Below are 24049 nucleotides of genomic sequence, written 5' to 3' on the forward strand. Positions count from 1 at the left end.
ATTCTTATATTTATACCCTCCTCACTTCCCCCTGGTAAAACCCTGTGCTCTCCTTTACCCGGGGGTTATTCTTGGTAGTGTTGGGTTGAGTATCATGTTACCGCCTTGTGAGTCTCATCTCTGATCCAGTCATAAGATATCAAAGCACTGATTGGAGGGTATCATATGGATGGAACAGATCACAACGGTAAAGAGAGCATGAAGTTTTCCAGCCTTCGTCTGGATGAAAGGAACCCTCCTTACCCATGTTACTGGTCGGCTTCCTTCCACACTGCGCCAAGTGACTCCGCCATCGGGAAGAAAGGTGGTGGAGCTTTGATGCAAGGGCCGAAGGGAAATTCTCGAATAGCCGCCTGTGAAGGGTAGGCTAGGGCCGCCATCAAAGCGTCTGACTGCTACGCGGAGGATGCTAAAAGAATCAAGCCGCGGCAGAGAAGCGCAGTTGAGACACAGGACAGCATCACGTCGGTATTTATACAGACGTCAAATGCGCTATATCAGAAGGTGCCGCTCCTGACCAACGTGAGAACCAGTGGCAACGCATTTGCCGTGGTCAGGCCATTCTTATGTATAGATCGCCATCTGCGTTGAAGTTAAAAAGGACCTGCAACATGGAGTTAATTCTCCTGTGCATGACAGAAGTGAGACGATCGCTTCCTGAGACGTGGAAATGATAAGCCCCGAGAAGGTTTCGTGATGCCAGGATATATGCATATCAAACGCCATCTGTACCCCATACTCCACCTCTGTAACACCAAGCCACGGCTGGAGTGTGCTGGTCAGGCATCCTTTTCTCCGAATCACGATGATGGACGGCGAATGATGCTGTTCCCACACTCTCTCTTACCAGTGAAGTCGAGGTTTTTAATGGTTTGAAACGCTAGGGAAGGTTTCAACCTGAGTCTAATTTTAGGGTTCGGTGTCTCCGCGTATTGGCGGCTGCTTGGCCCAATATGGTCTAGCGAAGGCCGCTCCACGCGAACCTGTTGGGTTATGTCATCAAATCAGATTAAGCTATATAGTCGCCTAATAAGCTGGGATAGGTCTGAGCTCACTTTGCAAACGTGTGCAATTTATTCTATCTAGCGGCTAATTATGTGCGAGACGGGTATTTTTTTATATTTTGGAATCACATATCCACGTAATGTAATACCCTACATCATTATTAAGCCGAGAACCAAAACAGATATGTAAATATATTCAATATATATTTGTATGGACATTTTCGAGTTGACACGTGACCTAATCATAACGAGTAAGTGCTGTGTGTATTATGTAATCTCAATATCCATCTCGTATTGTTTAGCCGGTGGTGCGATGAAAATATGTTACACCCTTGAAATTCGTCCCGAACTCACAAGCTCAGCCTCGGCCTAGCAATTCTCGGGCTGGAGGGTTTGGTTGTTGTTCATTTGGACCTCATCCTCTGTGGACGACGCCAATGTTGCCATATCATGTGCATTCGATGTATCTGGCCAGGAGTAAACGTGTCCATGCAGGAACTTGAAAGGAATCATTAGCCGTTATAAGAGAGAGATTATAGGGCATATATAAGATAACATACTCATCACTGTAGTCCATATAGTTGTGGATGTTGTCTTTACCCGAATATTCGGGGCAGGTGTCCTTGGATTCCGGGCAGCCACTAGTGGCATTGGCCTGTCGGGGAGTGTCATCAATCCCGTCAGCATCTTCGTCGCAGCCTCCCGCTTCGGGGTTAGAAAAGGGGTGTTTGAGCCCTTGAGGGTGCAGTTAGATACCATATAAAATTAATTATCAAGATGGAGAATACTCTGTAACTTACCCAAGAAGTGGCCAACTTCGTGGACGGTGGTCATACCCATGTTGAGTTCTGGTTCTTCGGTACCAGGGAGGGTACCAGTCCAAATGGAACATCCGTCGTACACAATATCAATCTTGTCTGGGTCTTCCTTGGGATACTTGCAGACCTATGATAATATTAGTTCACTTCTAGATACTAAGGAGCAGCTTGGACAAGGAAACATACGCCAATAATATCATCAACATACTCAGTGATGTAGAAAAGATTAAGGGTAGCGTAGTCGCCCTGTCGGAGCGCAGACACCATGCTCCTATCAGTGTAAGCTTGCTTAACCCACTCATTGTTCTTGGTCCGTGTAGTTTCCAGGAGCCTGAAACTGAATCCGGCTGGTGCAAAGCGCTCATTCAAAACCTCGATTTGCCTCTCAAAGTAGATATTCTATAAAAAGTTAGTGGCCAACGAGCCAGTTCCAAGGATTTTAGACGGTAGCTACCGCACACTTAGTTTGCCCTGTCCATCTCCGAAGACGAAGTGGACGTAGGTGTCAATGGTAACGTGAGGGGTGCTGGAACCATGAAAATCCTTGTGGCCAGAGTCACCCTCCTCGCGCCTCAATCTCCCTATCTCGGCATCAAAGGAGTCATGGGGGGAACTTCCGCAGCCATGAGTGGCAACAACAGGCCTGAGAGCTGCAATGACGGAGAGTACAACAGAGAACCGCATCTTGGAGAACAAGAGATGCGAAGACCCTTGACAAGGATAGGAAAAGCTCTACGATTCCAAAGGAAGAAGGAAAAGACGAATGGAGCGGGAAGCCATCCTTTATATTTCTTATATCTTTTTCTCCCACAATAAAGATCTGCAACCTCTGCTCTCTGTCTGTCTCTCCCAACCCGTCCTGGAGTTGCTGATATTGTTGAATATTCAGGCACCTCTGTATGACTTGATCCAGCTTTGCGCCTCTCACCTGTTAATTCTGAATCCGGTTGTGGGATCTAGAAAGAAACACCAACGGAGGGTATCACGGAAGAACCGGTAAAAAAACTGCATATCGCAGCAGGGGATATGTTTTCTGTCCCTGCGTTTGGTGAAAGGAGTTCCTATAACTACCACCTCGCGTCGGCTATTACCGAGCAACCCAGTGAAATGTGGCGAAGCTTGATGCAAGAGAGCAACAAAGCTGTTCTTTAAAATAAGAGACGCCGGTAAGCCTGAGTCATGGAGGCTATCAAGGCGCCTGATGGCTACGTAAAGCGCGCTCAGGGTGGCGGTGATAGAGAAGTGACGTCCAGCCACAAGATGAAGTAGTATCGATATGTTTATTGTTGACTGGCTATAGTTATCAGAAGATGCCAATCCTGATCAGCCTAGGAACCAGTGGAAGCCCGCCTTCTATCGCATAATTGGTTAAGGATATATTGAATCTGCAGCCATATCAGTTGCCTATTATTTAGTTAATGTGCTTGCTAAACACCTATACTCCATTCCGTAGCCCACTAGTTATAAGGTACTACCTCGTTGCCTTGGAGGCCGGAGACCAAGCATCCGCTGCCTCTCTTTCAACCCATAGTGCCTGGTCCACCATGTATTTCAAGTGAACCATCATGACGACGACAGGTGTTCGTGGATAGGGCCTCAGGTGTTTTCTTGTTATCCCCCATGCTCGGTCTTCTTAATAGTAAGTATAGTTAAATATTTAGCATGATCCCTGAGTTAACTAGCATAAAGTTATATCCTAGTCGTTATTGACTAGTTAGGTACCTAAATTATTTAGTTATGTATGTACTCTCATCATATTTTCTTCTGGCTGCTGCCTGCTGTCCACATCGTACCAACATCGAGCAAAGCAGACGGGTAGCCGAAGACGCTTGATACCAAGGCCCTCCCGCCCTTAGGCCCGATTGAACCGTATGCGCCTTCAAATAGTTAACTAGTTAGCAGTCCGCCAGGCCTACCAGTATAGCTAGTTGCTGGTATTTCGTGATACCCACACATCTTGCGAGAATTATCTACGAGGTAGCATCATGGCCGACCCAAGAAGCCCACCCCTCGCCCTCACCACGCTTCCAAGTGAAATTATGCAGATGATTGGAGAGCATCTTGATCCACGGGACCTCAGAGCTCTTGTCAGAACTGCAAAGCGACTCTGTACGGAGTTCACCCCTAATACGATGAAGAACGCACTGAGTCAACTCGGCCAAGGGTTGAATACTGCTAAACCTGAAACTATCCTCGACTGGTCGATATATTCGGGCCATACAGAAATGGCGAACATGCTGCTAGATATTCTGAAAGCGGACAAATCATTGCCACGAAGGAATGGACACTCGGGGCGTCGCTTCACCCGTCGCGATTGCTATAAGTCTGCATTGGAGAATTCTGCACAAAAGGGGTATCTGGATATCGTCCAGAAAATATTACATGATAGTGTGGATTTATCAGATCCATCAAATGATTGTGCAGATGCATTGAATGACGCGATTGTATCTGGTTTTCCGGAGATATACATGCTACTAATCGATGCTGGAGTCCGGCTTAAAATGCCAGAAAGACATGGTTCTTTGTCCACAAGAGGAATTCGAGCGATACATGCCGCTGCCTGCCAGGGTCGTGTTGATTTACTTTCGCTCATTATGGCCCATGGCTGCTCTCTTAGCGAAGCCGACATTTATTTAGGATGGCAGCCGCTGCATTTTGCGGCATTCCACGGTCAGAAACCTGCTGTAGAGTTTCTTCTCAATAACGGAGTCAACCCTGCCGAAGAGACTAAATCCCAGGAAACTGCCTTGATGACCATATCTTCTAAAATGAACTCTGCTCCCCACCATAGCACAGAGTTTAAACATAGAGATACTGAATTCTCTACTGGCCACAGAGAGATAATTGATTTACTTCTCAGCCATGGCTTGGAGCTTTCCAAACGAGGTAGTAACGACCGTACAGTTTTGCACACAGCATCTATGAATGGCAATGCAGAGCTGGTTAAATATCTAGTTAGCCTTGGAGCAGATATAACTGCTCAAGATAACTATCAACGGACTCCGCTTCACCTTGCGATTTGTCACAATCATATTGCAGTATCAGAGATTCTTTTGGCCGCAGGCGCTTCTGTAACTGCTAAAGATTATCGAGGAGCCTGTGCGATACATTTTGCTGCCACTGCTGGGTATCCCTTGACAGCCATCTCAAGGCTCCTTGCCAGTAAGGGGGCTGATCCTTCCGCCCTCGATGCTAGAGGCCAAGCACCCATCCACTATGCCATTCATTATGGACATTTTAACGTTGTCAAATATTTTCTAGAGATCACCGGCGCAGAGTCTATACCTGAACCAATTCATAGCATGACGTTACACGGCGCAATTGTTAAACATGACGTAGAGATGCTCCGGTATCTTTTAAATGCAGGTGTGAAGGCTTCCAGTTTACAGCCAGGTCGTTATACAACATCGCCTCCCCTTCACGTTTCGATAAAACACGGGGTTGAGGATATCATTAGACTCCTGCTTGATCATGGGGCAGATCCTAACTGGCAACAACTATTTAGTAATGATACCCCGATTATTTATGCTATCGAAAGAGAGTCCTTGGGGGCTGTTCGGTTACTTCTAGAGAAGGGCGCAGATATCTCAAAATGTGGAGATTTAAGGATAGGAGAAACGGAAGAAAAGAATATTCCTCCGTTAATTGCAGCTGTTATAGCCGGCAATCTAGATATTGCCGCATTACTACTTGACTGGGATGCTGATATCAACATTCGCACTGAGGAGGGCTGTGGCGTCCTTGAAGCTGTCGCCTTGTCCAAGGGTGTTTCAAGAAAGCAACGCGAACTGATCGTGCGTCTACTTCTTGATAGAGGTGTAGATGTCTCACTCCCAAATCGGCGTGGTGGATCTATTATATCTCCATTTTGCTTGATGGGCGGTAGCCAGGAGCCAATTATCAAGCTACTAGTGGAAGCCGGAGCTGACGTCAAAGTCCAAGATGAGTTTGGCAACACAGTCCTCCACGATATTGCTCATCGTTGCAACGATCGGAGCAAAACATTTGCAACTGGCCTCTTTCGGTATCTCTTGGATAAAGGAGCTGATCCGTCCTTAGTGAACCAGTCCTTGTTGACCCCCATACACCTCGCGTGTATTAGTGAATTAGATTATGATCTGACGCAACTGCTTGCCGCCGGTATCGATCCCGCTAGCCGGGATAGTCGAGGATGCACGGCTCTTCATTATGCTTCATTGGGAGGGCATATTTTGCAGCTTTCTCAACTCATCAAGGCTCTGAAACAACGCACACAAGAGGACGAGTCTTCAAACTTGGATACTGTGGATCCGAATGGCCCAAGTGGCAACGAACCGGCAAGCACTTCAAGTCCATATGTTCGGTCAATTCTTAACCTACAGGATCCCAATGGCTGGACAGCCCTACATTTAGCTGTGTTGGAAACGAATTTGCTGTTCGAAAACCCGATGGGAAATCTTTCCTCCCTATACTACCTATACTTGCCGTACCCTCTCCCCCTGCCATTTGAAAGCTCCAAAGTGGTCCAGCTGTTGCTACATTCAGGCGCGGATCCTTCCATTCTAAACGACGAACAACAAACGCCACTTGATTTGGCAGAGATAAAGAAATCTCCGGGCGGAGTTGGTTATGAAGCTAGAGAATCAAATAGAAAACGTTCACTCCGTATGCTGGAGGAAGCTGGCGCCCAGAGGGGACCGGGATATAAACCCTTTTGCGGATATAGGACAAAACATAAGCTGCATGAATTTTCTTCCTAGTTATAGGGGAATTAAGTAGTTAATGATACTATCACCGTCCAAATCGTGCTTAACACAGTATATAGAGTTACCTAGAAATACTTTGAATAAATATAGGGCTAAGCGTAAGCTTTTCTACGCTCTATTGGTAAATGTATAACTTTTACCGTTGCCGAATGGGGTTCGCTAAGGGTTGTATATGAAAGATAACCATCTATGCAGTACATTTGGCACTAAGAAACAACTATAGTAGCGTAAGCAGCAGTAATAATACACGGGCAGCCTAAAGCGTAAAGGCTTTAGTATTCTTTCCCCTTAAGTCTGCTCTCAAGAGCCTATTCAGTGGACTTGATGTCGACTTTTCCGTCTTGAAGGACACTTGCAACGCTTTGCCGTTGGTAGTTTTCCTTTTTGGCAGCAGCCTTGCCAGCAATTTCCTCAGGCGACGGCACTTCAGTTGCTTCCACTGCAGCCCTAGTGGCTCCTGGGGTGGCATCGGCGATTTCATTTACCTCTCGGTCGGTTAAGATATCGTTAATGCGCGCGGCTCGAGATTGCACAAGTAGGGTGGTAGGACCTTGGAATTGCAAAAAGAGCTATTGTTATGGATTATAAGCGGATAGGTCACAGCTTTAGCATTGGCTTGAGAACTTACCCTATCACCCCAAATAGTCCTTCTTGTCCACGTTCTAAATGTATGAAAGATTCTCATGAGTGCCATCCAAGTGTCTGACTTTGATAGATTTGACACAATGTTCGTATTCGATAGGCGTTTCCCAACACCCAGATTAGGTACCTGGAATCTTAGGGTCGTTGACTTGAACCTGTAAGGTTGGGGAGGAGTTGATGTCATGGTATAGGCAACGACATTACTTCACGGTAGACATTAGTGTATGAATGGAAATTTTGGATCAGTTCCACATACCTTGGGTGGGCGATATACTGTTCCCCTTCCTTCAGGTCTATAGAGTATACTTGCCCCTTTCCAGCCAGTGCAATGAGGCCTCTCCCTGTAACTTCAGAATTTCCCCAATGCATTATACTCTTCACAGATTAGCTTACTCGTTCGTAGACATGCGTTGAAAAATAAGGTATGGCAATATATACCAATTGGTTGTTGACTCTTGGTTTTACTGTCAACGAGTGACCTGTCCACGCCAAAAGAGCATTCCGCTGTGCTAGCATCCAATCTACCGTCCCATTAAGCTGTAGAAGGGCAAGCGATGTCACTGGCGATTTCACGGTAATCAGCGCAGACACGGGACTGGTGGAGGATACCTACAAATCAAAACAGTCAGAAACAAGGAAGAGCTGTTTTGAGATAAGAGTATTCTAACCTTTTGGTATAGAAATGGAATTCCGAGTGCCGCCCGCCGGAACGGCTCAAGGATCCGCAGAGTAGAAACAACCTTTTATGAATTTTTTCAATTCAGCCATATATTCCAACACCTTTTCCGTATATATTGACAGCCATACGTTTTCTGCTTTCCCACTTAGCCCAACGAGCGTTCCACGCCTTGTATAAAGATTCTGGGATGCCGATAGGGAGACGGAAAGTAACGAATAGGGCGAACCGACAACTTCGAATTTTGCATCTGTAACTCTAGGTCAACATACGAAGTTGACGTAAATTAAGAGAAGATACACTAACCGGGAGATATAGCAGATCTAGCAGTAGTAGACACAGTGTGGAAGTTTTCGTTTGTCACTGAATGAAGTTGGCTGCTCGGGATGGCTTGGATATGGATGTGTCTCCTCCGGCCGCATCTTGAGCTCGGCCTAAGGTGGCTCGAGGGCCTGGCGCCCCCTCTGGGTATTAATCGCCTCATTGATGCGACTGTGTATTCCGCAAGCTGAGTAGACATGCAATGCCTGCCCTCTTGCTGCGGGTTTCTGTGATTCTTTGCTGAAAGCAACTCGAGGTTCAGGAAAATATGACGGTGAAAACAAACAAGACAAACAAGCTTGATAAGGCGAACCCAATTTATCACGCAAAGGCGCGGCTTGATTGCCTGCTTGGTGCAAATATTCGACAGCTTTTTATCTCGCTGCTCTTGAGCAAGCCGTGGGCATCAGGACTCTTCAGGAAGAGCAGGAGAAGTGGGATACGATATCCGGTAGCTAAGTGTTCTATACTCTATTGTTGGAGCGCTCCGCTAAACCAACCTCTTCCCCCAGGTCGTGGATAGACACATGCAACTAATCGCCCTACCATGACATCATGAATTTTCGAAAGACCGGGACAGTCAATTACTAGAATACATACCCTGCGTTAGCTGCAGACCCTACTTACTGTGAGACGACATGCTTCTGCGAACCGCGCAATTGCATTCCCGTTGCGCATAGAAACCTTTCCTGGTCTCGTGTCCATATTTCGAGTCGGTCAGGCCATGGATTGTATCGCCATGGCGGAGCATGCTGCACATTCACAACGAGGGGAGGGCTGCTGAAAGAGAAACCTGGTGACCCTGTTAAGCAGACTGCGCAGCTTGGTAACGGAGTAACATTGTCTAATACCGACAAAGTGCGGAGTACTGGAGAGAAGGATGTCGCGGGCTTAAAACCAGGAAACAAGAAACCGGGAGCTTTGCTCTCGGAGGCTACTGTCACGTCGAAGGAACAGAGAAAAGTGGACTGGGCTATCATGAAAGAGATGGCGAAATATCTTTGGCCAAAGGTGGGCAGCAATTGAGCATTGCTCAATGCATTGAATATCATGACTAAATGATACTAGGATGACTGGAACACAAAACTTCGAGTCGGGATAGCTTTATCTCTGCTTATAGGCGGAAAGGTTTGTTGTCATGGAGCCTCGGATGTCATTATCTTTTCCGGCTAATCAACACTAGATTCTCAATGTTCAAGTCCCTTTTTATTTTAAAAGCATAGTCGACTCTATGAATGTTGATTTTGCCGCTATAGGCGGAACCGCCTGGACAGTTGGGGGATCCATGATTATAGCATGTATGAACTGGTCCTTTTTTGACTATTTGAACCTTCAATCCCTAACTACATGACCTGGATATAGATGGCGTAACAAGAATCGGAGCAACTTTGTTTCAAGAGTTGAGAAACGCTGTGTTTGCTAGCGTTGCTCAAAAGGCGATCCGTAAGGTTGCTCGAAATGTTTTTGACCACCTTCTCAGACTCGACCTGAATTTTCATTTGAGTCGCCAAACAGGAGGACTTACTCGCGCCATCGACAGAGGAACGAAAGGCATCAGCTTTTTGTTGACGTCCATGGTCTTTCATGTTTTCCCAACAGCATTAGAAATCTCAATGGTTTGCGGAATTTTGGTATGGCGTTCTTTCATAAATTTATATTAATCGCAAACTACTAACCCTTTTTTTTAGACGTATCAATACGGCGCTAAGTTTGCTGCAATCACTGCTGCAACCATGCTAGCCTATACTGCTTTTACCATTACTACCACAGCCTGGCGAACAAAGTTTCGAAAACAGGCAAATGCAGCCGATAACCAGGGGGCAACAGTAGCAGTCGATTCCCTGATTAACTACGAGGCTGTCAAATATTTCAATAATGAACAGTTTGAAGTTTCACGATATGACCAGGCGTTGAAGAAGTACGAAGCTGCTTCAATCAAAGTCACAACTTCACTAGCGTTTTTAAATTCCGGCCAAAACATGATCTTCTCGAGTGCACTGGCTGCCATGATGTACCTGGCGTCCGATGGTGTGGCTACCGGCCAGTTAACAGTTGGCGATCTTGTGATGGTTAACCAACTGGTATTCCAACTCTCGATGCCACTCAACTTCCTAGGTTCTGTGTACCGGGAACTCAGACAGTCCTTAATGGACATGGAGACTCTTTTCAACTTGCAAAAGGTTAACATCAACATTAAGGAAGCACCCAATGCGAAACCCTTACAGCTTAGGCAAGGCGGCGAAATCCGATTCGAGAATGTTACTTTTGGTTATCTACCAGACAGGCCAATCTTGAAAAACGTATCCTTCACCATTCCAGCTGGCAAAAAAATCGCCATTGTCGGGCCAAGTGGGTGTGGAAAATCAACAATACTTCGACTCCTTTTCCGATTTTATGACGTGCATGAGGGTCGTATATTGATCGATGGCCAAGATATTCGTGGCCTGACTGTGTCCAGCCTGAGAAAGGCGATTGGAGTTGTGCCACAAGACACCCCTCTGTTTAATAACACAATCGAACATAATATCCGCTACGGGAAAATCGATGCTACTACTGAGGAGGTGAAGCAGGCCGCACAACGAGCCCATATCCATGACCTGATCGAGCGATTACCTGCCGGATACGACACACCTGTTGGAGAGCGGGGGATGATGATATCAGGTGGTGAAAAACAGAGGCTTGCGGTCTCCCGATTGATTTTAAAAGACCCGCCCTTACTTTTCTTCGATGAAGCGGTGTGTTTATTCCCTTGTATCTCTCGCAATGAACTCGCAGATCAGCGTTTACTAATTCTTGGTGAAACAGACCTCTGCTCTCGACACGTATACCGAGCAGGCTCTACTTCAAAACATCAACAGCATTCTAAAGGACAAGGCTCGAACAAGTGTGTTTGTGGCTCATCGACTTCGTACAATCTATGACAGCGACCAGATTATTGTTCTAAAAGATGGCCATGTGGTAGAAAGTGGTACCCATATTGAACTCCTCGATTTAGGCGGCGTGTATGCAGAGCTATGGAATAGTAAGTCCCTTCCTAGGCTCAGCCCCCATATTCAAAGCCAACATACTGACACGTCCCAAAACAGCCCAAGAGACCGACATTGCCGCCATATAATACACAGCTGGGGTCGATGTGGAATTAGAAAATAAAACTGAAGGTTATATAGAGGCTCTCGGCGGTCGTATACCCATTTTCTGGTGTTTTTGTGCAAGGGCTCTTCTTCCCATTTTTAAGGACATTCTAAATATCCCAATAGATGCGTTCAGTGTTCAGTATAGATGCCAGTTTCGTTGTATGTTTGCGAATGCGCACTATTGCTACGCTATTGTCACTCCTTCGTACCCCTTTCTACCTAGCCTCTGCCTTTCGAATAAACCAGTAACTTCGTATCCAAGTATCTGCTTCAACAGGGATATGTATGTAAATTGTCATTGAATTCACCTCATGAACGAAGTATGACGCTGGTCAGACGATGCTTACGTAATATATACAAGTGACTGTCGTGAACTTTCCCCAGAATTTCTTCGGCGTCCGCTTGCTTGCTTGCATCCCAAGGCAGATTTGGCCCGTTCTTATTCATTTCCATTTCTCCGGGCCTGAGCCTGCGGAACCTTCTTTTCCTTGTTATTATAGGGCCGCTCTCTCCTCCTCCTTTCCTACCTCGGTGCTTTTGATCTTACGGGAACTACGACGGCCAGGGAAACATAACTCACTCAGACATGCTTGACCACAGGAATGGACTTCGAAGCCAGCAGTTTGAGAACAGAAGAACAGTTCTGGAATGGTGAGTAGGGATATGCCTGGGGATCTACCCTTTCATGCGCCTCTAGGACGCTGGTGAATCAGTGGTTATAGTACCGTCTTAGTTTTGAATATGGTTTGCTAACCAAATGGCTTCGACGGTAGAATTGGACGATGTTCTAAAACGGCAATGCGATTCACATGAAGAGATCGACGACAGCTTGCGCACATATTTATCATTGCTCGAGAGTTGCAGAGGTATTTAAACTGCCCTCCCGTGGGAATAGTTGTCAGCATTTTCGATCGTTGACACAAAACTCCTGCGCAGATGACTTCTTCGACCTCGACCATGACATTACACGGTGTACAGAGCTGGTTTTGTCATCTCCGCTATTTACAAAAAATGCAGATTATATACGACTTCAAATAATATACAGCTTGCTCCAGGTATACATGGGTACTTCCAGCCTCGTTTTGGTGTAAGGCATCACAGCTAATGGGTGGTAATTCGTCTCATAGGAAGATTCGCATGACAATCTTCTCGGGATTGTGTCGTTCCTCCTTTTCGACGGGTGTGAGAATGAAACCACCTTTGAGATGATGTGTGAAGAAGGGGCGTTTTGTCGACTATTGGAATTAATACAATCACTAAAGGGCGATGACCATTCTGGAAGTAGTATTGAAGCCAGCCTTCATCGGTTGTTGATGGATCTGTTGTATGAAATGTCAAGAATCCAGCGGGTTAAGATTGAAGACCTAGGTGAGTCCCGGGGTGATAACTGGGCTTCTGTGCTGCCAGGTGGCTGGTACTGGCTTGATGCGATTATTTACTTACCTCTTCACCTTATAGTGACTGTGGACGATGAGTTCATAAAATATCTCCTACAAATAATCGAAGAGCCCCCGGAAGAGCCAAATGACCCCTATCATTATGCTGTGATTCGTGTTTTAGTAAGATACCCTTTTCACCTCTTCCGGCCTGGTCAATTCTGACTTGGCTGCTTTATAGCTAGTTCTCAATGAGCAATTCATGGTATCAAGCCATGACCCAACCGGAGATAGGACTACAACTGTGCCATTGACGAACAAAGTAATGAAAGTTTTGTCAATGCATGGCAGTCTCTATAAAACTTTTGGAGAAAATATTATTCTTCTCCTTAACCGCGAGGGTACCTTTTCCGCTTCCACCCCTGAAACTCCGTCGTACGCTAATCACATGGAAATAGATGAAACTTCCTTACAGCTTCTCACTCTCAAGATTCTATACTTGCTATTCACGACGCCCTCAACTTATGAATATTTTTATACTAATGACCTTCGTGTTCTTGTCGATATTCTTATCCGTAACCTTTATGATCTCCCTGAAGATGCAATGCCCCTCCGCCATACATATCTCAGAGTTCTATACCCACTTCTTGCTCACACTCAACTGAAGTACCCTCCGCACGATAGACGAGAGGAACTTAGAAAGCTCTTCACAACTCTAATTAGGGGCCAATGGTCTGATACAGAAGATGGTGATAATAGTGAAAGGATTCTTCATTTCAACGAAGTGGATGACACCACAAAAAGACTTGTCTTGCGGTGTGCACAAGTTGACTGGATATGTGAGGGAACTAATTGGTTCGCAAAGGAGTTATCTGAACCAGTATCGATTGAGAATTCGAGGACGAATGGCCATTCCAATACAGATTCCCTGGGAAGCGTGGAAGCCCCTAGTATCGGTTCACCAATTTCACCTCAGACGAGCCTAGACGAGAATCTGCACGGACATGATACCTCATCATCACCGATTCAACATCCGGCTACTGCGTCAGCCGCCCCCGGGTTTGAGTCTGCACGCTCTTCATCCCATAGCATTGCAAAGGTAGCTTCTCACAAAGAAAGGCCTGGCGTCATTGTACCGAGCAAAGGGGCGGCGAAACAAAAGCCAGAGCCCCCAGTGGCACGCCGTTCCAGAGCACGTCGACGAGCTGAATCAAAGGAAAAGGATGAGAAGGGAAGCACTAGTCGTGGATGTCGAGGATTCTCAGAATCAGGGATATCGAAATTACATCCGGCAGAACTGGAAAATGCAGCAGACAATGCTACGTCGGCCTCCTCTCCTGTTCGTAAACCTGAAGACAATACTTCTTGCTCGAGCCCAAGGGAACCTGTGGTTCAATCGCCTGATCCGATCACACCTGCCTCTTCATACTGCTTCCCTCCATCTTCTGCCTCGCACAAGACTCATATTCACCACCCTACAACCCCCCCAGCAGTTCCTCCTCCTCGCAGATCTTCACAATCAGTGCCTCCACCTCATCCCGTCAAATCCCATTCCCACCACCACACCAGGCAGCAGCACTCGGCCACACGCCCTCCTCCGCCCCCTCCGCACAATCCACATAACTGCCCGCCTAGCCGGCCATCCCAGAAGCCAGAACCACCCAGAACCAGACGCTGGCGTGCGCATCAGCACCACCAGAAGCATGAAGACAGCAATGGCCATGTTACTCCCGATGCCCAAATTTGCACACCATCCCCTACCGAAGCCAACCACAGTTTACATCCATCTCAGCAGCAAACATCGCACACAAACGGAGGGACAGAATCTCCCGCCACTCCAATCATAACAGTGGAAATGGTTGAGAACAAACTTTCAGAGCAGATGCAGAAATCGCATGTCACCTAAGGGTTTTATTTATTTTTGCCAGGTTCGTACTTATTGCATAGCGATTTAAATTTATATCATTTTCTTCTTGCCATGGCTGTAATTGCTGCATCCCATCAAAGTAATTCAGTACCACTTCTACAAATGCAAAGTGGCAAAGCAGGTAGCATTTTGGTGACAGAAGGGGTTTTGATTTGATGTGCTAAAGTATACTAAGCTAATATATACATCCCCTTTGAAACAACCACCTTGGGTTTTAATCATTTTTTTGCTCTTTTCCTCCTTTTTGTAGTTCCTTTTCCCGTCCTTTCAAATTCGACTGCATATCGTCATAATGTGTTTTCACTTTAGTTGCAGCATCCTTTCGTTTCTCGTAAAATCAGCATGCTCATATCTTCCTGATGAACGACAATAAGACAGGCGAGTTATTTCAGTCACTGTTCACTGCATACCCCAGTACTTCTCTGCGCCGAAAGTGTTAGGGCCGTCTACCTTCCATGGATCATCGAAGGCGGAGAACAACATCAGCTCTCCATTGGTATCTTTGTACGCCTGCTTCAAGCTCTCGATAGCAATACGTTGATTCTCTCGTGACGGAAGTGCTTCTCCATTTCCATAACCGCCGTGAGGCCATCCGGTTTCAGTGACAATAACTCGCTTGGCTCCATGTACTGCATTAGAAACGGCCTTAGACTGCTCTCTAACAAACTGTCCAGCTTCAGCGGCGGAAGTATGAGGATCAAAGAACGGGTGGATGTTGACAGCACAGAAATCAGATGCGTGGCAGATTTCAGGGTGAGCGACCATAGCATTGACGGTGTCGACGGCTACGACTGGGCCGTTGTATCCATTGGAGCGAAGAACAGCACGGGAATGGTTGACGGCATTGGCGAGGGCATCAGCTGATGATTTCCCGGTGTTGACAACCTCATTGCCAATGGCAACGGCGTAAATGTATGACCAGTTGTTCTTTGCGGCGGCAAGAAAGATGTTCAACTCAGAATCGATATTCTGAATGGTGAATAGCCCAAGCATAACTTTCTTGTTGTAGATCTTTGCTGCACTGAGCATCATTGCAATTTGGTTGCAGTCAATACCATAGGAACGAACAATTCCATACTCATTTAGCTTTGCAAAGTCTACGTTGACTTGATCTTGGGTCTTACATTTTCCAGCAGCAGTATATGGCGCATAGCATATTCCAAATCCGTTTCCAGGCTTCCCTTCTTCAGCAGGGTTCTTAGGAGGCGAGACAGTAGGAGCTGGAGGTTTGTGGGGTGTCTTTGGTACATTTGAAGACTTGCTTGGAGTTAAAGTCTGAGCAGAAGTGGTCTTCGAATCTGTAGGCCCAGCTTCAGTTGGGCTCACTCTAGTGGTCGTAGGCCCAGTAGATTTGATTTCAGTTAATTTAGCCGTGGTCTCTGGACCCGTAATGGTAGGCTCATGTGGCTTGGCCTCTGTGGTCTTTGGCTCAGTCATTGTTGGTTCAACTGGCTTCACTCCAGTTAGCTTATCAGTCATCTTTGGCTCTGTAATCACGGGCTGAGTAGGCTTGATGATCGTGGCCTTCGGCCCAGTTGGGTTGGTTTCCGTGGGCTTTAGTTCAGGGATCTTCATCTCAGTAGTAGGGGTTGGCTTGGAGACAGAGGTGAATGGAGAAGTGGGTATATTGGTAACCGTAGGAGTGGCCATGGTAGGGGTATTAGGAGTAGCGATAGTGCCAATATCACCATTGTTAGGGGTTGGATGGACCCTGGTAAACGTCTTTATATCCCCCTTGGTCTCAATAGTGATAGTACTACCAGTATTATCAACCCAGTTAATGACCTCAGGAACCTTAACAACAATGGTATCAGTTACATAGGCGCGTTTCTCCACGCGGCTAGCATGATTGTGGTCTGTAGTAAAAGTAAATAAGTGTATGGTCCAAGATAAGACGCGTAGTAACGCCCCTGAGTGAAAGGCGTTAAAAGCAGAACGTACTATGAGGTCTAGCAGCCACAGAGCCTGCAAGAAAGAGACTCGCAAAGATGAAGGTATTAGTCTTCATCTTACTTCTCATTGTATCTAGAAGATACACAGGTAGACACGGAAGAAGGCGTCTAGATGGTATGATACTATGGTTAGCAGCGTTATAGATGCGTCTCTTAACAAAGTAGATCTAGATAAATATATAAGGAATGCAGCAAAGGAGTAAGCGGCTTACCAGCAAGCAGCTTGTAGTTAATGGGTCTTTTTGTGGTATCAATTGTGTTAGGGGGTTGAAGGAAGAAGAAGAAGAAGAAAAAGAAGAAGAGAGAAAGAAAAAGTTTAAGAAAAATAAATAGGGGGGTTTAAGAAAGACGCGTAGGTGAAGGAGAGACAACATAAAGTGACGTGAGGAAGGACAGAGTGAAACGAATTGATATTAAGCCTACTAGCCTCAAACTGGTTGCATCATTGATTCAGCCATCTGAAGCTTTGCATTTGATACAACGCCCTTCTCAACCAATCTTGCAACAACTCGAACGGTCCAACCTTGGCAGTTCTCCGTCACTGATTGCCGGTTTGGCGCCTGAGGAGGGATTTCGTTCTCGGCGACCTCTTTCACCACCGCGGCCTGTTCCGTAGTCACAACAGCCAAATGGTACATAGTCAAGAAAGACTCAGAAATAGTTATGTCAATCGGGAGGTCCGAAGGCGTGTACGTCATGTATTCTGCATCTCCCTTGACCTGATATACCATGCCCGGCTGGTTTTCGCGGGCAACAAGTAGAGCCCAATGTAAAGGTTCGCCCTCGCCCTGTCTGTGGTGAACCAGCGAGAGATCAAGAGGCTGGGACTGGGACTGGCTGGCTGGTGATGGGGTATTGTCGGGTTGGTATTCAAGCCATTGCTGAGTGCCCAGCTTTCTACGGAAGTGACGGCCATTGACCTCGCATATCTCTCTCAGACCAGCTCTCTTGACAGGAGTATCAGAAGTTGGATAGTCGCTCATTTCCTGCTTCAAGTTTAGTAATATGGAATAAATAGGTGCTCCATCACCCACTCACGATGTTATTTGTGTGTTAAGTCATTGATTTTCATCAGGTTTTGCTTGACTCTCGTACTTTTTGATGCAGCAATCACGTCCGTTTATGTTGGAATATTCCACTTTAGCTACAACTCGCACACATTACCCAGGGTATCCTTGGGGCATTAGGCCTTCGAATTTTTGTTTTGTGATAGATATTAGGTGATAAACGGATGTGATTGCTGTATCGAAAAGTGCAATCTGAGGTGAGGTCCCGACCTTCGGAACGGAACAGGTGTACTCCGGCTCAATTCTCTTTCTAGATGGATGGCAAATAATTACAACCTTGGGTATAACGTTTGACGGTGTCGATATCAAAATGCTTCCTTAAGAGCCTACCTAGGTAGTAATGCATCGTACGGAGTATTGCTCTCGCTATACTGTACTTATAGTTATGGATGCTGTCCTAATAAGTAACTACGGCAACGTGCAAAAGACTGTGGTGGAGCCACTAAAAAAAGCCACTGACAGGGGGTGTTAGGGGGTATAGTGGCCGCTCTTACCCTTTTAGGAAACCTAGGGCAGATTTTATCTTCCAGGACAGTCAAAAATACGCAGCTTGACCATGATCTGAACGAAGCTGGCTGCTAACGGTCTTTCTCCAACATGTCTTGCACAACTGAAAACCCTTCAGATGGCCTTCCTTTCCAAACTCAATATATGCGAGAGGGCAAGCATTACATCAAATCTGATGAAAAAGTATTCCCCTGTTCAAGCAACATTAATCCATTAAGTCTTCCTCCGGAGCAGGAAGTAATCACCGTCCTTAGCAAACAGATGGGCCGGTTAGTACTTGTGCATGACTTTTCGTTGGTGAACAAGTCTGGGCATGGCGTGCGGCGTGCTGAGGCTGAAGCGATGAGAATGGTATTTAAAAACACTTCGGTTCCTGTGCCTGAGGTCCTTTTCGCAAAATTCAGGCCTGACCATGGGAGCATTGGGATGACTTTTATTGAAGGGGTTACCCTAGAAAAGAAGTGGAATACACTGGACGAAGAGAGCAAAAGGTCTGTTTGCCTTCAAGTCTGGAATATGATCTCTCAGATACGAACTATCCCTCGTCCCCCGGAACTTAAGGGTCTTTTCCAGTGCGCGGCCGATGGCTCCCTTACAAGAAGCCCATTGCTTGCAGACCTGGAGGATCCAGCCCGACCCCTGAAGAGTGATCCAGATTTGCGCGCCCGCATCTTCGAACGTTATCTACACTTTGGAGGTCGTCGATACGAGCATGAGCTACCTGACATGTTGCCGCGTTCTAACAGGTCAGTGTTTACGCATGCTGATATCGCGCCTCGCAATATTATGATCGACGAGCAGAACAATATCACGGGAATATTGGACTGGGAATACGCAGGGTGGTATCCGGATTATTGGGAATATGCACAGATTTTGAGACCTGCTTTCTGGGGCGACTGGTCAGAGTGGATGGATTTGACTGCGCCGCAGAAGTGGGATCTTAGTGGTATCAATGCCGCCAGGAGGGTTTTGTTCTGATAGAGATCAAGGGTAGTCGAGAACACGCGGCCATGACCTTGACTCCTTTTTCTGGGCCCTCCCCAGATATGCACCTAATATGACGGCCCCCTCATTAAAGGGGATGGAAGGGTGGAAACTACAAGACACACTCTCTACAACTCGTCATGTGCGTCAAACCTACTGCGGTGGAAGGAGTTTGATATGAAATTTGTATTCAGTCATGAGGAAAGCACTCCAAAAAGCTCAAAAAGATCGTATTATTATCAGGCTTAGTTAATTGAATTATTTCCATGTACATTGAACACTTAGCTAACTAGTTAATATACGGGGTGCATTAAGATGGCTGGTAGAGGCAAATGCTGCTTTATATTTCATCTAGCTGCGCGTACGGTCAAACAGATATCTTCGCTACCTGTGTCAATATAAGCGTGGCCTCCATTTGTATGCATGTACGGAAATGCACTTTTGCCAGACTTCGCACGATGGCTCGAGAGTGTCGTTAGCCATTCGGGGTGAGTTCTCCCGGGCAAAAATCCGCTCGGCATGATGTTGTTCCTAGCGACCCGCTTTAACTACCTAGGTATCGAGCTCACTTCACTTGCGTTTGCCGTATTCACCAGCTCTATCAAAATAAAATGGCCTTGCATCGACATCAGCCATCTTTAGGAACGGTCTCACTAAAATTCTCAACAGCGTGAAACGGCAACCACTCTTCTAGCCTTACGGCGTCGAGCAGGATCCCGCTCATATCTTGAACATGTTCAACCCCATGCGGCGTACTTCCACAGCGAGGAAATGAAACTATCCGCCGCAGCTATAAACCGGCATCACTCATCCAGGCCACGTTTGAACATATTGAAGCTCAAGATGAATTCCTCTTGTTCTTTTTTTCAGCTCCTTTACGAAAACCTATGCCCAGGCGTAACGGACTCGACGGAGTTGCACCCCGGGACACTGACCTAGTATGTCTGCTGGAATGTATTGTGTCTTTCGTTATACCCACAAAACGCTCTAGAGCGACTCGAAGAAGAATGTACTCCGGATTTTGAATATGTTTGATCCTGGCATCACTCATCTTATTAACGGCCCGAAAATGGGCAGCCCGTCGAATGCTGTCACATTGACACATGACTACTATCTGTCATTCGGTGAGTTCCTGATATGTTTCGAACCAACAGGCATCTAGTATCAATACAGGATTGATACAATGGAGCAAAGCCCCGTCCTACGCGATCTGCTATTACCAGCCACCCGCACGCTAACTCTTGTCCCTGGTCGGAACCTGGAGCGTATTATCTGGGAACAGAGCTTGAAGAAATATCAAAGATTTAACTTCACCCTGCCGACCCGACCACTGGTATGATGTGGGCTCACTCTAACCCCAGCCTTAACCTAACCAAAGCATCAAAAAATACACTATTGACCCGCCGTCAACTTGACTCCTCGGTGTCCATCGAGCCAGTGCAAGGATTATGAATCTTAGCGGCTAAGGAAAGGTCGGCGGTTGACGCTCTATCCTCAGATGACAAAACAGCGTACTTAACCGCGCGTCACTCACTCGACTGGCAGACCCGTTACTCCAAGCTTTCTCTGTCTTTACCAGTTATTCCAGACTTGCTTGATATCGTTACCAAGGCACGAACTAAGAAGAAGCATCAGTCTGCATGTCTGCTTGATGGGTACACAGCGTGCTCGCCTGTCGACTCTCAGCCTTGGGAGTTCCGCGCCTTGATGGTCCAAAGTCGGGATCCCGCTCTTGTTGCTACTTACCCGTCTACCCGCTTTACAATGACGCGTCCGAAGTGCCTTATTTTCTTATATCCCAGCTCCTGGTCCACTATTAAAGCTGAGTTCAATCTTTAGCTTCATCAACGTGATCGTTGTCTTTCTTCGAAGCCCAGCACCATGTCACATATCCTGTATCTATTATCACATGACAATGGACAAAAAGGCCTAATGCCCGCTCCAGGATACCTTGGGTAATGTGTGCGAGTGGTAGCTAAAGTGGAATATATTAACACTTTAGCTTAGCTTATTTAATAGTAGACTAATGGTCTACCATATCAATCATGTGCTCCTGCAGAACTGGCTGCATCAAGCTGGTTACCATTACAGATATCTCAAGAGGCTTCTTCGGCCGTTGATGTGGTATTACAGCCAGTAAATAACATGTTAATACCCTTAAGATTAGGCCCAGAGTATGAGCCCCAGTTAAGAAGTGATGTGAGATCTCGGTCTATGGGAGATGTATGCCTGCCTACTCTGGACTCGGCCTAGGGCCAGATGATATTTCTTGACCCCTTGCTCACACTGGACATATGCCTTGTAACTGCCCGAGGTGCACTGTTGATATTGTTTCCTCCTCCATCCGGATGCAAAAACGTCGGTAAAGTTAGCGTGCTGTTGTAATAAGGTTGGCTAAGCTAGAGTATAGTTAAACTTGATACTCGTAGGGGCCAGTTGGATTGCCAAGAGCCGACCAACTTGATATTTAAGCACATAAAAGGTTACACTGAAAGTCAACACAAGGTTCGAACCCCAATTGTGTTGATCTGGTAAGATTAGAATGTATGATCGCAAGCTCCAGCATTAACGAAGGGGCTTTTGCCATATCTTTGAAATAGCGGTAGTTGGCGGTTCCCAAGATTTCTTCGTGGCTCCTGTTGAGCACTTCCCACATAGGATGCTCTACAATGGATATTTGTCGCCCAAGGCCAGTTCTGCTTGTTCAGCTCTACTGCTTCTATCTTGAAAGTTGAATAGCTGTCTAAATAACCGATAAAAATAATTTTCAGTGCATATACCGATAGATAAACGTTGAGAGACGAGGTTGGGAATATTTTCAGCCTTGGAAGTTAAGGTTCTTTCCGGGATAAAAGTTTGCCAAGCAAATCAGTCGGATGCCAAGTCTTAACCTTAAGCGCAGTTGATTGGCCAAAAACGAGCGAATCAGAGCTCGCCGGTCCGTCCCTTCTATCTATACAGGATGGGAGGTGTCCTAGGCCTACGTCTAATATAAAAGACGCACCCTGATCATGGATAGTAAATGGGAGAATGTCCTACCACATCTAGATTTTGCTACAAGAAGAGCATAGACTATCTTCTTTCATCTGTCACCCATCATGGCCACTGATACCTCCTTGCGGGAGCCAGTTATGGCAAGCCCTATCAACAAGACCACCGACGAAGAGTCCCAGAGCCAATCGCCCCCCATAATGACCGAAGCCGACTCTCCATCTCCCTTAGATGACCAGGGAATGGAAGATAATTCTGCAGTACCTAGAATGTCGTACCTGGCGCTCTTTTGGTTCTTCTTTTACCATTTCGGCCTGTTCGCTTGGGGTGGTCCAGTTGCCCAAATTGCCCTTATCAAGGAGAAGTTGGTACTCCAGGACAAATGGATAACCTTGCCGCGTTTTCAGCGTGTCTTCGCTGTTTATCAGATCCTCCCAGGTCCTGAAGCCGCAGAGCTGTGTATGTTCTTTGGTTGCTTATCACGAGGCAGGATCGGTGGTATTGTGGCAGGGATAGGGTTCATCTTGCCGGGACTCGTTTTGATGCTTCTGGCCAGCTATCTCTATTCTCTGGCCGGCTTTGAGAACAAATATTTCAACGCTTCGTTCCGGGCGCTCCAGCCGGTAGTGGCAGCTATGGTAACAACCCTTTTCTTTCTGTTTCTTTGCTTACACGGCACATTGCGATGTAACCCGAAGGCCTTCTGCTCATGATGAGGATAATGATGGTGCTAACCTCTGGTTTTAGATACTGCGGGCAACCCACAAGATCGCGGACCACTCTGTTCGGAAGCAGAATAAGAAAATAAACCCTTTCCTCGTCATGGCGGCAGTCTGCACCGCAATCAATAGTGCTCTCCGAATCAACATGTTGGTTATCTTCTCACTTGTTTTTGTGCATTGCTTTAAAATTGGCTCTGGGTATATTGAGACTGACATCATTCTCGTCTTTCGTAGATTCATCTCTCTTGGGCTGTATGGTATTATCTACACCCTAATTGCGCGAAGGTGGTGGATCCCGGCAGGCATCCTTTTCGCGCTACAGTACGTGGGCTATGCGTTGTACGTTGTCTTCCGAGGGGTACCCTCGCCCGTGTCACTCGCGCTAGGCATCGCCAGGACACCATCTCTCATCAATCTTTTTGTCCTCGGACTCGTCGCTGGCGCGTTGTCATTTGGTGGTGCGTACACGGCAATCCCATTCATACAGGTTGAAGCAGTTCTCCTGGGAGCTTGGCTTCCACAGAGAGTCTTCATCGACTGCATTGCTATTGGAAACGTCCTTCCCGCGCCACTCGTTATCTTTGCGACGTTTGTTGGTTTCCAGGGTGGATATGTAGATGGATCCCTGGGAAAGGCCTTTGCCGGTGCCGTTATCATCACTATCGGAATATTCCTTCCTTGTTTTGTGTTCACTATCGCCGGTCACCGACTGCTGGAGAAACTAGTGAGAAATAAGGTAAGTAAACCTCCTGTCCCCAATCTTGGCATCAATACGGTCATTACTTGGTCTCTTGCAAGTTGCTAATATTCCTTGCCTTCTCCCTAGTTTCTTGCTAGTTTCTTTGATGGCCTTTGCGGCTCTGTGATCGGGGTAATAGCTGTCATAGCGGCCCAGCTTCTGAAGGCTTGTGTGGAGGGTTCTGTAGATCGGATAAAGGGCAAGCCTATGGATGAGGTGGTCGGAGCGGTAGCACAGGTAGGGCCTGCTGCAGTCCTCTATGTTCTGGCATTGGGAGCTCTTTACAAGTTTAGCAACAAGTACACTGCCCTCTTGTTAGTTATAATAGGTGCCGTTGCTGGACAGTTCTTGTTTGTGGATTAAGACCATAATTGTGTGCAAAGTACCCCTCCTTCCGGAGACTTGCTTCATGGGGTGATAATGATAGGATATATAGGCACCTTG

General features: G+C 46.6%; 9 protein-coding genes across 9 annotated transcripts; 5 read left to right on the forward strand and 4 right to left on the reverse strand.

Annotated features, from left to right (window-relative positions):
• Positions 1–1408: 1408 nt before the first annotated feature.
• On the reverse strand, positions 1409–2506 carry MGYG_00390 (metalloprotease 1; the record flags this gene model as incomplete). The annotated part of the gene is made up of 5 exons (XM_003176255.1): positions 1409–1502; positions 1565–1739; positions 1805–1940; positions 1997–2221; positions 2282–2506. The coding sequence occupies 5 exons, from the start codon at positions 2504–2506 to the stop codon at positions 1409–1411; spliced, it is 855 nt and encodes a 284-aa protein (XP_003176303.1).
• A 1301-nt stretch (positions 2507–3807) lies between these two features.
• On the forward strand, positions 3808–6561 carry MGYG_00391 (hypothetical protein; the record flags this gene model as incomplete). Its single annotated transcript, XM_003176256.1, has 1 exon — positions 3808–6561. One exon carries the CDS (start codon positions 3808–3810, stop codon positions 6559–6561), a length of 2754 nt encoding a protein of 917 aa, XP_003176304.1.
• Positions 6562–6875: 314 nt separating this feature from the next.
• Positions 6876–8369, reverse strand: MGYG_00392 (hypothetical protein; the record flags this gene model as incomplete). Its single annotated transcript, XM_003176257.1, has 7 exons — positions 6876–7136; positions 7196–7412; positions 7466–7584; positions 7648–7818; positions 7878–7949; positions 8017–8135; positions 8192–8369. 7 exons carry the CDS (start codon positions 8367–8369, stop codon positions 6876–6878), a joined length of 1137 nt encoding a protein of 378 aa, XP_003176305.1.
• Positions 8370–8474: 105 nt separating this feature from the next.
• On the forward strand, positions 8475–11321 carry MGYG_00393 (iron-sulfur clusters transporter atm1; the record flags this gene model as incomplete). Its single annotated transcript, XM_003176258.1, has 8 exons — positions 8475–8640; positions 8928–9217; positions 9275–9334; positions 9390–9504; positions 9569–9837; positions 9895–10941; positions 11012–11228; positions 11293–11321. The coding sequence occupies 8 exons, from the start codon at positions 8475–8477 to the stop codon at positions 11319–11321; spliced, it is 2193 nt and encodes a 730-aa protein (XP_003176306.1).
• Positions 11322–11942: 621 nt separating this feature from the next.
• On the forward strand, positions 11943–14622 carry MGYG_00394 (hypothetical protein; the record flags this gene model as incomplete). Its single annotated transcript, XM_003176259.1, has 6 exons — positions 11943–11991; positions 12114–12206; positions 12277–12395; positions 12468–12708; positions 12799–12899; positions 12958–14622. The coding sequence occupies 6 exons, from the start codon at positions 11943–11945 to the stop codon at positions 14620–14622; spliced, it is 2268 nt and encodes a 755-aa protein (XP_003176307.1).
• A 420-nt stretch (positions 14623–15042) lies between these two features.
• On the reverse strand, positions 15043–16663 carry MGYG_00395 (hypothetical protein; the record flags this gene model as incomplete). The annotated part of the gene is made up of 2 exons (XM_003176260.1): positions 15043–16499; positions 16585–16663. 2 exons carry the CDS (start codon positions 16661–16663, stop codon positions 15043–15045), a joined length of 1536 nt encoding a protein of 511 aa, XP_003176308.1.
• Positions 16664–17023: 360 nt separating this feature from the next.
• MGYG_00396 (hypothetical protein) lies at positions 17024–17578 on the reverse strand (the record flags this gene model as incomplete). Its single annotated transcript, XM_003176261.1, has 1 exon — positions 17024–17578. The coding sequence occupies one exon, from the start codon at positions 17576–17578 to the stop codon at positions 17024–17026; it is 555 nt and encodes a 184-aa protein (XP_003176309.1).
• A 681-nt stretch (positions 17579–18259) lies between these two features.
• Positions 18260–19147, forward strand: MGYG_00397 (hypothetical protein; the record flags this gene model as incomplete). The annotated part of the gene is made up of 1 exon (XM_003176262.1): positions 18260–19147. One exon carries the CDS (start codon positions 18260–18262, stop codon positions 19145–19147), a length of 888 nt encoding a protein of 295 aa, XP_003176310.1.
• A 3104-nt stretch (positions 19148–22251) lies between these two features.
• On the forward strand, positions 22252–23968 carry MGYG_00398 (chromate transporter; the record flags this gene model as incomplete). The annotated part of the gene is made up of 4 exons (XM_003176263.1): positions 22252–22782; positions 22892–23013; positions 23101–23602; positions 23693–23968. 4 exons carry the CDS (start codon positions 22252–22254, stop codon positions 23966–23968), a joined length of 1431 nt encoding a protein of 476 aa, XP_003176311.1.
• Positions 23969–24049: the final 81 nt, after the last annotated feature.

This window comes from Nannizzia gypsea, genomic scaffold, assembly GCF_000150975.2.
Source record: "Nannizzia gypsea CBS 118893 supercont1.1 genomic scaffold, whole genome shotgun sequence".
NCBI classification, from domain to species: domain Eukaryota; kingdom Fungi; phylum Ascomycota; class Eurotiomycetes; order Onygenales; family Arthrodermataceae; genus Nannizzia; species Nannizzia gypsea.